The sequence below is a fragment of the Carcharhinus amblyrhynchos genome, chromosome 1, assembly GCF_965287045.1.
Source record: "Carcharhinus amblyrhynchos chromosome 1, sCarAmb.v2.hapA, whole genome shotgun sequence".
Lineage (NCBI taxonomy): Eukaryota > Metazoa > Chordata > Chondrichthyes > Carcharhiniformes > Carcharhinidae > Carcharhinus > Carcharhinus amblyrhynchos.
This window is the reverse complement of record NC_137324.1, coordinates 96790104-96802446: the sequence shown is the minus strand read 5'-3', so window position 1 is coordinate 96802446 and position 12343 is coordinate 96790104. Positions and strand designations below refer to the sequence as shown.

General features: G+C 38.7%; 1 protein-coding gene across 1 annotated transcript; it reads right to left on the bottom strand.

Moving 5' to 3' along the window:
* Positions 1 to 1015: 1015 nt before the first annotated feature.
* Positions 1016 to 10431, bottom strand: LOC145349892 (transmembrane protease serine 6-like). The gene is made up of 6 exons (XM_080198519.1): positions 10124 to 10431; positions 5810 to 5875; positions 5168 to 5336; positions 3826 to 4094; positions 2754 to 2887; positions 1016 to 1620 (listed from the first exon to the last, which is right to left on the bottom strand). Exons 1-6 carry the CDS (start codon positions 10263 to 10265, stop codon positions 1456 to 1458), a joined length of 945 nt encoding a protein of 314 aa, XP_080054645.1. The 5' UTR covers positions 10266 to 10431; the 3' UTR covers positions 1016 to 1455.
* Positions 10432 to 12343: the final 1912 nt, after the last annotated feature.

The following is a 12343-nucleotide window of genomic DNA, read 5'->3' as shown; positions in this document are numbered from 1 at the left end:
CTATAACTCAATGCAAGGTGCAAATCCAGTCACATGTGCAAAGGACCAGATACCTATAGTAGATTCTCAACCATGTTTAGACAGAGTAAAATCTTAAAATGGTGTTGGTTCTAGTAAGTAGCATGTTCAGGCTGATTATTTCTCCAGATTGTACCCCACTATCACAGATGGGGATGTTTCTTGTTGCCATGTACATAACTAGGAGCAGGAGTAGGCCATCTGGCCCCTTGAGCCTGCTCCACCATTCAAGATCATAGCTCCATTTACTGCCTAGTCACCATAACCCTCAATTCCTTTACTGTTCAAAAATGTATCTATCCTTGTCTTAAACAACAGAGGTAGCCTCAACTGCTTCACTGGACAGCGAATTCCACAGATTCACAACTTTGTGAAAAGAAACACCTTGTGTAGAAGGGTGGAGCTCCAAATACACCAATAAAACCCAGCTGCATGGAGATCAGTGCCATGTTTAAAATGCACCTTGATCAGACCAAAAAAAGTAACCTACTCATCCTCAACCCAAAAAAAAACAATTCCAATCCACTCCCTACATCCCAATTCCCTGAATGACTGAAAAATCTTAGTCCATTACAACTATCTACAATTCTCTAGGGTAAGGATTTCAAAGACTGGTCCTTGCAACAGTCTGCTAACTGGGTATCCATTAGACTTTGCTTGTCCATTAGAGTATGCTCAGGCATTATGTATTGGTATATTTGCTCACCAACTAAGTATTTTTGACTCCTGTTCCTCTGCCATCATCAGGAATCTTATCAAAAAAGACTTTTCCTCCCTAAATTTGTTTTTGATAGCTTGGTGTAAGTACTGCATTTAGTTATAAAAATCCCTTACTGATTGGTGAACTGCAAATGAATTATAAAACTACCTACAGTTCTGTCAAAAACATTTTAAAACAGTACAGATCTCTTTTCAGAAGTGTCTTAAATAGATTGTTACAAAGTTAAACTTAAACAGGAATTAAAACTTCAATTTTTATTGTAAATTGCCATCTCCATTATAATACATTGCCATTACAATAAGTATACACTTTTGTCTTTCACACTGAAATATTCAGTCACACACAATTCCACCAATTTTTGATGGGTTAACTGACACCACATGAAGCAATTAGTGCTAAATATTCAGGCTCAACTTGCCCGATTTTCATAAACCCAAATTTCAGGCACTTCAATTAAGTTAAACTTACAAGATAGTGTATAATTTATACAAAGAACATCTGCAATGAGGTATTTGCACTCGTGTTAATTACATTAAAAACAAGTTTATGGAATACCATAAAGTTTAACTTGAGGTCCAGAGTCACAGCAAGAGCTGAAAACTTTCAAGGTTTAAAATGTTCAGTCACTAGTGTTATGCAAGTATGGATGGTCAACTTGTAAGCCATTCTGTTATAACAAGTTCCATATCACCATGACTCAGACTGGCAGCATCACTTCACCAGTTTGTTATTTCTCCTATCCATTCCCAGAAGGCTGTTGTCCTTGCATAGACCCCTAGGTGATTCGGTCTTCCACAACCTGCCCCAAAGGAAACAATTGCAGCAACCATCCATGCCCGAGAATTCTCATCTTGACATAGCAAGGGTCCTCCAGAATCTCCCTAGAAATCAACACATCAATATTCAGTAATAAATCAAATGGAATTAAGTACCCCTTCAGTACTTAAACCAAGAGGTCAAGTAGTTAAAGTTGTACATAGCAAGTTGTGCAATTGGTTTGTAAATTTGTTACATGGCAGAGAAACAACAAAAACATAAAGGTTCTGAATTTGTTTTAAATAAAATGCAACTGGTTTAATAGTCAAATTGGTAAATTGTCATACTACCCAACATTATGATTCCACTCATGATTACAGAATTATTGAATAGCAAAAAAAACCCATTTTCTTCCCTTGGGAAGATACAACTGTCACATTAGTAGCCCTGTTTAAAAGAAAACAAGTGCCTTTATTATCCTTTGAAGGAAAGGGGTAACAGATTGCCTTTGAACTGAGTGGCTTGTTGGGTATTGCAGAGGAGATAGTCATTGTTGTGGGATTGGAGTCACATGTAGGCCAGACCCTCTTCCTTAAAGAGTAAACTAGATGGGGTTTGTTTCATAGTAATGGTTAGAGACTAATTTTCAATTCAAATAATACAGAAAGAACCAAATGCATCTCAGTCCTCACAGAGCACATCATCCAGGATTCAAAATTTATAGTGACCACCAATCTTCAAGGTGGCGAATTTTCAAACAATTGCAACAATTTATATAGCAGGAAAAGAGGGTTCCTGGACTTAGTCAACTTGCTGACCAAACAGCACCCAGCATCTTCTGTTATACAAATTGTCACAATTGTATTCTTGCATTAGTACTGATGAGATGATGACAAAAAGCTTCAGTAACTTTTTTTTTAAGCAAAAACATCAGGTGACAGTGTATTAATGAGGGAAAGGGCAGTTACATGTTTTGCAATTTTAAGATCAGCAGTCCAATAGGGTGTGCCCTTCTGGGCTTTGATCAAATTTGGGCAGTCATCTATCCCGCAAAGCCATCAGCAGCCAAGCCTTCAGCCACCTAGGTCTGGAAAGTTGGAGGGCTCTGTGCATTTATATAGCTCCTTTTGTGTGTAAAGCAATTCTGTCCATCTCTTCAGTTGACACATGTGGTGTGAAAGTCTATATGTGCAGGGTGCCTGATGGAAAGTGCCACATTTAAAAAGACAATTCAGAGTAAAAGGAAAAAAATCTGTACCTGACATGCATCTCTGCCACCTTCCAAGAGCCCTGCACAAAGCATCTGTTTAGTTATTCGTATTTTGCCAATTTGACACTGCCTATTGTTGAAAACTTTCACTTCAGTCTGCAACAGCTCATTACTAGGTGATCCTGGCAAGTAAAGTTTTAATATTTAAAAATTATTTCAAAACAAGATCAAAGCACTGAACAATAAAGACAACAGGCTTATGTCAATACTGTAACTGGCCAGTTATTTGTTGTATGGGTTTATGTTTGGCCCTCAAGAAAAAGATGATCTCTTAAAAAGCAATGACTATGCAAGTACGGTCAAGATGGACAAGGCCACCCTTTTGTGGCACCAGAGGTATTCTGAATCCTGCAAGGAAAGCTTAGGTTTATCACACCCAGCCATACTGAATACCTTTTTGTAGAATAAAACCTCTGCAGCCCATCATCTAAGTGTGTAGATGCTAGATCTGAAATCAACACTGTCTGCTTAAAAAGTCTTAAGTGTGGCAGTATCAGCAGGGAGAAAAACACTTCAAATCCAATATAACTTTGGAATTATTACCCAACAATATAACAATGACTGATCATGAGCCCCCTTGTTGGGCAGGAGAAACATCCTGCCCACTCTGCACAGCACAATGACTGGTGTGGCTCTTGAATCAAGAAGCTTAAACCCAATTTCTGCAGCAGTTGGAGAAAGTTTAACTCTCACCTTCCATCTGCCCAGGGTTGGAAAGCAGGCCTCATCTTACAATAATTTCTTACACTGAGCAGTAATCACAAGTACAGCAAATGAATCAGATTTATGTAGACAGTTTTAAAAATGTGCAAATGTTAGTAAATGCCAGAATGCATGCCTTCAATGTTACTAATTGCTAGATTCTAAAAATAACCCTTGTGAATCAAGTTTCCAACTTGCTCTTCCTCTCCATGAAGCACATAGCAATTCTGTGCTATGCGCTTGGGAAGCATTGGCAATTTATTTTGATTACCTTTTTAAAGAGAAGTATGAAATATTTGGAACTGCAGTTCAAATTTTATATTTTAACTCATACAAAACTAAAGACCAAGATATATACCATTTTCCTCTGTTGTCCCCCATCCAATAATCATACACCTCCTTCCAGGGAAGGATGCTGTGGCTGCAGGGAGACAAGCCGGTTGGACAAAATCTGTATATTGGACTGGCTGTGTCAACTCCAAAAGGGCAACATCATAATCATAGGAAGTTGATATTTTCTGAGGATGAATGATTATCTTCTTAATTTTGCGATGTTGGACTTCATAGTTGTTTGGCTGATCTAGAAAGTGCAAGCCAAAAACAGCAGTCCAGTCCTCTGACCTATTTCTGGAATTCAAAACAGGACAGTGTGTCACAATTTCTTAGACCAGTTCTAGTCACTACAGACTCAGTGGGCTGGATAGCCCTTTCAGCACTGTAGGGATACTATGGTTCTAGATACATTAATATAACAAGCAAGTTCATATTATAGTATTTTGACAATTGTAATCATGGTGGTGTTCTTTACTGCCATTTGAAATATTCCAGTGGATGTGGAAATTTCAGAAGCAATTGGCTCATGCAATGGGAGTTCCACAGTCTTTCTGGTAGAATGAAAAATGCAAGCCAAACAGTCACCTTCATCACCATTTGTGAAGTAGTGAAACACCAGAAAAGATAGTGCCTGCAGTGCAAGATCAGCAGGTGTCATTGAAACATTATTAAACTGACCCTTTTAGTGTTATGTCAAGTAATTTGTGACTTATTCTCACTAACGTGCAATGTTTCTTTAAAAATTGAACAATGGTTTATTTTAAAATAAATATCCAGTTGGGCAAAATGGTAGTTATCACTAAGACTTCAGGTGTTTAATAGATCTATGATGTCATAAAAGTAACAAAATCCTTTGTTCAAGGCTAAAGTAACAAAAATTCTCATCCATTGTGTTCATGCAATCATACACAGGAAGTAGGAAGGACCTATGCCAGCTCCTTCAAGGAGTTTAGGTTTGTTGTACTCCATTCTTCACTATGCTGCAAATGTTACTTTTTGTTTCAAAATTATGATTGAAAGCACTTCCCCCAACCACAGCTCAAAACAAATTTCCTGTACAGGTCACAAATAGATTGACAATTTTATAAAGAATGTTCTAGGGTAGTCAGGCAAGAAATGCCAAGATTCAAATGCAGGACAATGATAATGAAGCAAGCTGTACCACTTGAATTCACAGTCCAATCAAATCTTCTAATTCAATGGGTTTTATTTTACTACAAAAAAAGAGCAGTTCTTGATTTGCAAAATGGACTTCTCACCAGATGTTCATTTGGTTTGTTATTTAATGAATTTACTGTTCGTCACCTGAGTGACAAGAACCAAAATTAAATTTGACAGCTGAATGTTAGTGAATAATTGACATCTACCTGTGCTCAAAGCAATGTGCAGCAGACAGAATCCATCGACAGGCCACAAGGGTTGCTCCACAAACATGATATCCATTAACCTGCAAACTCACTTGAAAGGGCCACTCGCCACTCTTTGTGCCTGTTCCACCTATAATCCTGCCAGTTACTCCTTTTTGACGTCCACAACCTTCCACAAGAAAAAAAAATGAATTTGTTGGTACTTAAAATGACAGCAGAAAACAGACTCTTTTTCCATACTCCTAGAAGCAGCCCAGACTTGTGCAAACTCTTAAGCCAATAGTGTTGTGGGTACCAACTCAAAATCACTGGTAAAGCACAAATCTTCATGAAAAATATTTCCCTTGCCCCTCCAATTACTTACCTGGAGGTCTGGAGTTTGCACTCTGGTTACCAATTAACAAAATAGTGGTTTGTCACCCTTTGAGTTTAGAGAACTTTTAATTCCCAAGTTTGGGGCTTACTTTTAACTGTAACTTCCCATTTCATGTTCTGTTTAATCTCCATTGTACATATTGCATAAATTTATCATTCTGATGTAGGTGCCCAGAGTGACAGCCCAACCAAAAGCTTGTACAAACTGAATTTCACAAGTGCTTTTTCAATATTTTAAACTAAATAGAAATTAGTTGCCACACGTACCACATGCTGCATGATCAGATCTTTTACAAGCTTCATTGTCAGTACATTTGACTGGGAAGTAAAGAACTGCAAAATAAAAAACATTTTTAAAGGAGACAGATACATAAACCAATTAGTATTAAACAATACTTCATGCTAAAGTTCCCTGACCTAGTCAGAACTCAGTTTGGATTAGGACAAAGCTGTTTTATTTTAAAAAGATTTAGGAACATTCTATTAAATTGCTCCAATCTAATTGTGTTCCCCAATTGGAAAAATCTTGTTGTTTTCTTCTCCCCGCAAAACAAAGCTATTGCAGCAAGAATATCCCCCACACAAACGCCCTATAAAACATGTAACTTCTGCAATGTTCTGTGTTTTAGCCCTCTTAAAATATTAAGCACAGCTTTGACAAGTGTACATTCAAAACAACAAAATCAGTCCATTTTCTCCATAGGTATCAGTTGACTTATTGTTTCTCTAGCATGTTGCAGTCATGCAGCTGGTGCTGGATTTTTTTTGAAAGAACATTGAAAGCTAGTTTTATTGGTTCAACTTATACCCGAATTCAAATTTGAACATATTCAGAGTCAAACTACTACAGTTGTCTACAATTAGTTTGTCATCTACACTTTGCAGCACAGTACAACCCCTGACCTAGTCAGTGCAAATCTAAATACAGCATATTTGAATGGCTGAACATAGAAAAGTACTCAAATTTTACACATTTTTATTTGAAGAACTTGTTACTCTCTCATTTTCCCCAACTTCATCAACTCCTCCAATGTACAGGACATTGTTACATCTTATTAGAACTTCGTCAACATGACCCACTAAGGCACCATCAATATATTCTTGTGATCGCCAGCTGCACGTTCATATATCAACTGATACCAACTAGCCCTTGTATTCCATTCCCCATTTTAACTTCACCATCACCAGGTTGCCAGTTAAACCATTGAGGAAAGGTTTTGGATTTAAATGGTAAACTCATGCTGCTGCACTCCACATCGCTAAAATGGTGGCTCCACTCGCTATCTTGCGCCAACTGGCCAGAAGCAGAGTTGACAGGCCTGCAATTTCCTGACACCAGCCTATCTTGCTGGTATGTTCCTACCTCAGGGACAGCCAGCTACAAACTGCAGGCAAACAATTCTACTCGTTAAAGAGCTCAAAGCCATTGCGTACGTGTGTATGGAGGGCCTAATATTAACAGTCTAGCAGCTATGGCTTCAAAATAAAATCTTCAAGCAGATGCCACCTCCAATTGGCCCCCCCCAGAGTCAGGGACAGACTGTCACCATCTTGACCAGAATGTTTACACCTGCTGGCAACTAACTGACAGCTTGTCAAAAATCTGTCAGGCACCAACAGGATGCAGGGTTAGGACCCAGAAATATACCCCAAATATTTAAACACGTGGTGTTCAACAACTCACCAATTACATCAAAAGAAAACCTTTATTTAATGATGCAAAAACAAAATGGTGACCACCACCCCCCCACTATTGAAAAAAAAAAATCTGTCACTGACCCTACCAGTTGATTTATGGTAACTACAGGCCAATCAGTTTAACCTTGGTGTGAAAGAGTAATTTGGGACTTGAATAAATATTGGAACCAAAACATAGCATGGACAAATTGGGTTTTCTGACAAGGTAACAGAGGATTTGGAGTTTGATAAAATGCTAAATAGGCTCAAAGTGAGAGCCCATGGAAGACAAAGAATAGCAGCAATATTAATAAAATTGGCTGAACCACAGAAAATAATAATGACTTTTTCCACTCAGGCACAGAGGTATGTTGGGTCTATATGAGGGCCACTGCTTTTCTATATATTAATGACCTGCACTTGGGTGCACAAGACAATTCCAAAATTGGGGGCTAGCAATCAACTGGTGAAATGGACAGACAACAGCAAATGCAATTTCAGGCAGAAGTGAGAAGAGTACAATTCTCAGTGGTTGCAGAAACAGAAGAGATCTGTGCACAGATAGCCACAGATCACTGAAGGTTGAAGGATAGATTGAGGATACAGGTAAGCATCCAAGATCCTGGGTTTAATTAGGGGCTGAGAAAGGAAGTTATGATAAATTTGTATAAAACATTGGTTCAGCCTGAACTGGAGCATTACATCCAGGTGTAGGCACCAGATGTTAGGTGTGTTGTAGGAGGTTCACTACCACTCTTGGATGTGTTGTTTTCCTGTGGATGTAGGAGATAGCAGATGTCTCACACTGGGGAGCAGTCTAGCGTTCTGGTGGATCAGAGTTAGATGAGTGAGTGACACAAAAGGCCAAAATTTTATTTGGGAAAAAATGTAATTGACCAGACATATCAACATGCACACAACCAGTTACTATACTATGGAAGGTGTTAATATTTTCAGGTTCATACAATTCCCAGCCCCCCTTCAACACTTGGCTAATTTGGATTTCAAGGGACTAAGGGCTGTCTTGCCATCAAGAGACACACCTTTGTCACATGGTCAGGTAGGTATAAAAATCTTTGTGGTGCAACCCAAGCCTTCATCGTAGGATTGTATCGTAAAATGCAGCGTCCCGGAAAGTATTTGTTTCTTTCTTCAATGGTTGAAGAGTGATGAGTCTTTTCAGTTGTTGGGGCCAAGGAACAAATGTTGCGGCTCAGTCAGAAGTTGCTTGGTTCTGAGAGAAAAAAGTATCCCTGGCTGTAGTGGTGGAGCTGTGAACCCAGTAAACAGAGCTGTGAACCACCAGTATGCTTTGGCTAAAAGAATCCCATGTCCTTTGTCTTTATCCAATTTTTAAAAAGACTTAGCCTTTTGAAATTAACAGGCTTCTCCCAGTTGAATTTGATGAGTGCTTGGAGCTGATGAGGTGCAAAATGGTTTTTTTTCCATATTGTCTTCAGGAAGTGATGATCACTTTCCCATCAAAATGAATTTGCAAGACAGCCTGGACCCAAGCCTGTTGGGTTTTGCAGACAACCTGGAGTCTAAAACATGTGCTGTCAATAGCTGTTGTAATGGGTAGCACTGTTAGCCAGGTCTCGCAGGATCCATTTTGCATAACTAGCAGGCTAATTTTGCCATGACTCATTGTCTTTTGTCAGCTTAGTTAACTCCCAGACACATTTGATAAGACTGTACCTTTTTGGCGAGTGATATCTTATTTGCAACCATTTCAAGTTTGTCTCTTTCAGCCATTTTTATCTATATTCCACATGTTGTATTAAATGACCACAAAAAAGGTGGCTTTACCTCATCTCAGAGTCAATGAGCAAACATTTGTGACATTACCTGCAGGGATAAGGGACTTGTTCTACTTAGAACAAAGATTCAGTAGAAGGGCTCAAAAATCATAGCAGCTTTGGACAGGGTACCTGGCTGTTTGTTGGGGGTGGGGGGTAGGGGCAGAGCAACCAACTGTTTCTACAGCCAAAGGGAGGGGAGACTGATTTAAGGCAGTTGGAAAGCTAAAGTAGCAACAGGTGGTGAATATTTATTTTACAAAAACAAAGGCAGCAAGTGGTTAGAATCTGAAACAATCTCAAATAGGTCAAAGACTAGGATTCATGCAGTGATTAATTTACTGTCTGACTTACCAAAGCCTGCCCTTCGACAAGGCACAAGTCCAGTGTGGGATAGAATATTCCGTTTGTTCTAACAAGCCTGACATTATCCTGGATAAAGCAGCCACTTAACTGGCACCCCACTCAATCTTTCACTCCCTCCACTAGTGAGTGTGTCCAAGTGATACTGCAGGCACCGTCAAGGCTTGAGAGACAGCACCTGCCAAACCCACAACAGCTACAGTCTACAAATACAGGGTCAGTTGATAGACGGGAACAACACAACTAGCAAGTTTCCCTCCTGGCCACACAAAACTCTGATTTGGTACTGTATCATTGTTCCTGTGTCAAAACCCTGACATACCCTCCCTAACAACACTGTGGGTGCATTTGCACCATATGCACTGCAGCAGTCAACCGGAGCCAAGCAGTTTGCAAATATTGAACGCAAAAGTTGGGACGAGTTCTGAATCTCTAGGGCAGGCAAATGAAGTTTCATTTTTAGACCCTTCCTCAGGACACAGACTCAAAACATTAATGTAGGTTTCCCACGTTGCAGAGATGGTCTGAACTGCTGTATATCGCCAACATTCTGCAGTGTCCACTTTCTAATCAGCTTTTTTAAAAATATATATAGTCTTGAGTGGATTAGTTACATACAACACAATTGCATTTTCCCATTTACTATTCCAGAAAAGTGCAATATGCAAATTAAAAGTCAAGAAATTTTGATGTGACAATAATAAATAGAAGCCCGCATGCAAAGAATAAAAATCATACTCACCCAACACAACAGCAATCAGCGCAGTCACTATAACAATAAGCAGCAAGATTGAAGTTATTGCAAGAATTTTTAAAGTTCGAGTACTCGGTATCAGTGTCTTGACTTCCTGAGGTCGCGGAGCTTCGATATTCGTAATAATCATTTTAACTACGAGAGGACAAATGCTCACCAGACACCCAAATAACCTTTTGAACGGCCCTATCTGATCTTATCCCCCTGGCGATCACAGTAACGTCTGCTTTCAATCTAACATAATCCACTCTAAAGTACCCGGTGTTTATTAGGCGTGTGATTGCCTCCAGTTATAATTTACTTTGTAAATTCCCGAAGTGCTGAATGTAATTTCCGGATTGGACTTTTTATTATTGCATTACGTTTCTTCCCGAGCCCTGTAGCATTTAACAGGTTTTACTGTGAGTGCAAGCAGGTCGAACGAGTTGGAGGATTTTTTAAAAAATAACTATCTGCACGAAAACTCATAGAGCCTGCCCTTTAAAAAGGAATAATATCCAAAGCCGGCATTACTAAGCTTGTTATCGGACATAAATGAGCTGGATACGCAACACAAATCCATTGTGGCTTTCAGATTTGCTCAGGACATTCAAACAAGGAGACAGGATTTTATTTAAAATAACTAGGAGAATTTGGATTAGTTACGGAATTGAGCAGACAAGTTAATTGATTCATTTGAACTTTTGCATGTTGGTTGGGAATGTGTCACCCGAAATTGAATTAGTGAGAGAGTGACTAGTGGAAGAGTCATCATTTTAAATATCTCGACAAAAGGACCGAACAATATAAAAAGACTCCGGTTTTTAAGTGATATAAACAAGGCTGAAGAGATTATGGGAAAGCATTAGAATGCACTGACAGGCCCACAGTACTGTGTTCAATATGCTATAAATCTATAGGTTAAATGTGAGATTGATCCTCTGGAAATGAAATATTTGAGAAAATCAAGTGTTCCAATCCAAAGAGAAGACAACTAAGGGAAATCTTTTTTGATGTATATTGTTTAACATATATAGTATACACATTTATAGTATACACAAGGCTGTCCAAAACTACCTAAAACAGTGATACTTAACAGCATATAAAGGTTTGGTTCATGTGCTTTAATGAAGACTATTTGACAAAATTACTTATGGGTGGGGTGTAATTATGTTTCTGTAAGAATAGGGCACAATTATATTTACTCCACAGGCAGAACCAGCGTGCTTTGTACTTCTGCCAATGGGGGGGTCAAACGTGTGTAGAATTGGTTTCTGAATAAATACATAGTCCCTGCTATGAACACAATATCAATTCTACCATGTTGATCAATTATAGCATTTCCACATCATGATCAATTATAAGCCATTCAGGATGTTATTCAGGATTCAATCACTCTGATAAATGTATGAACCACAGTAACTCCCCTACTTAACATTATAGTTGCATTCCGGGAAAGTGCAGCTTTAAGTGAAACAACTTTAAGTGAAACAACGTTAAGTGAATCATTCTATAAAACTGTAGTTAAGTTCTGGTTGACCTTCCTAGTTTAACAAAAGATGAAGTATTACACCGTAAGTTGAAATGTGATACTCTATGCTCTAAATTACAAAAATTATTGTGTTAATGAGCATAAACATCAATGCTTAGCTCTGAAACCATGCTGCCACAAGGAATGATGCCCTTTTGATTAAACCAAATGTGATCGCAAGGGCTTGGTGGTCAGTTAGCAATGCAAATTTCCTATCATACAAGTACTTATGGAACTTTGTAACATTACATATGATAGCTAATTTCTTTTCCTCAACTTGAGTAATTTAGCTCTGATTTTGGTCGTCTACATAACGCATATGCTGCAGGCCTCTCCAAACTATCTTCCATCATGTGAACTAACACCATACTTAATTTCTCTGGTGAGGCATCACAAGCTAAAATCAGTTGTTTCCTGTGACTGTATTAGGCCAAAACAGAAAAACTTTGCCATTCTGTTAGTTCTTCACTATGTTAAATGCCTCTGGCCCTCCAGAGACCATTCACAATCAATTGAATCTTTGAGTTATTTATATAGTGCGATGACTGTATTAGATAAATTGGGGATGAAACTCCACTTAATCAGGCGTGTTGTCAAACACTTTATTCACCCTTCCCAACAGAGAGGGCAGTATCACAATACGATCAACTCTTACGATACACTACAAGCCCTGTCAATTATGGTAGAAGGGAATCCTT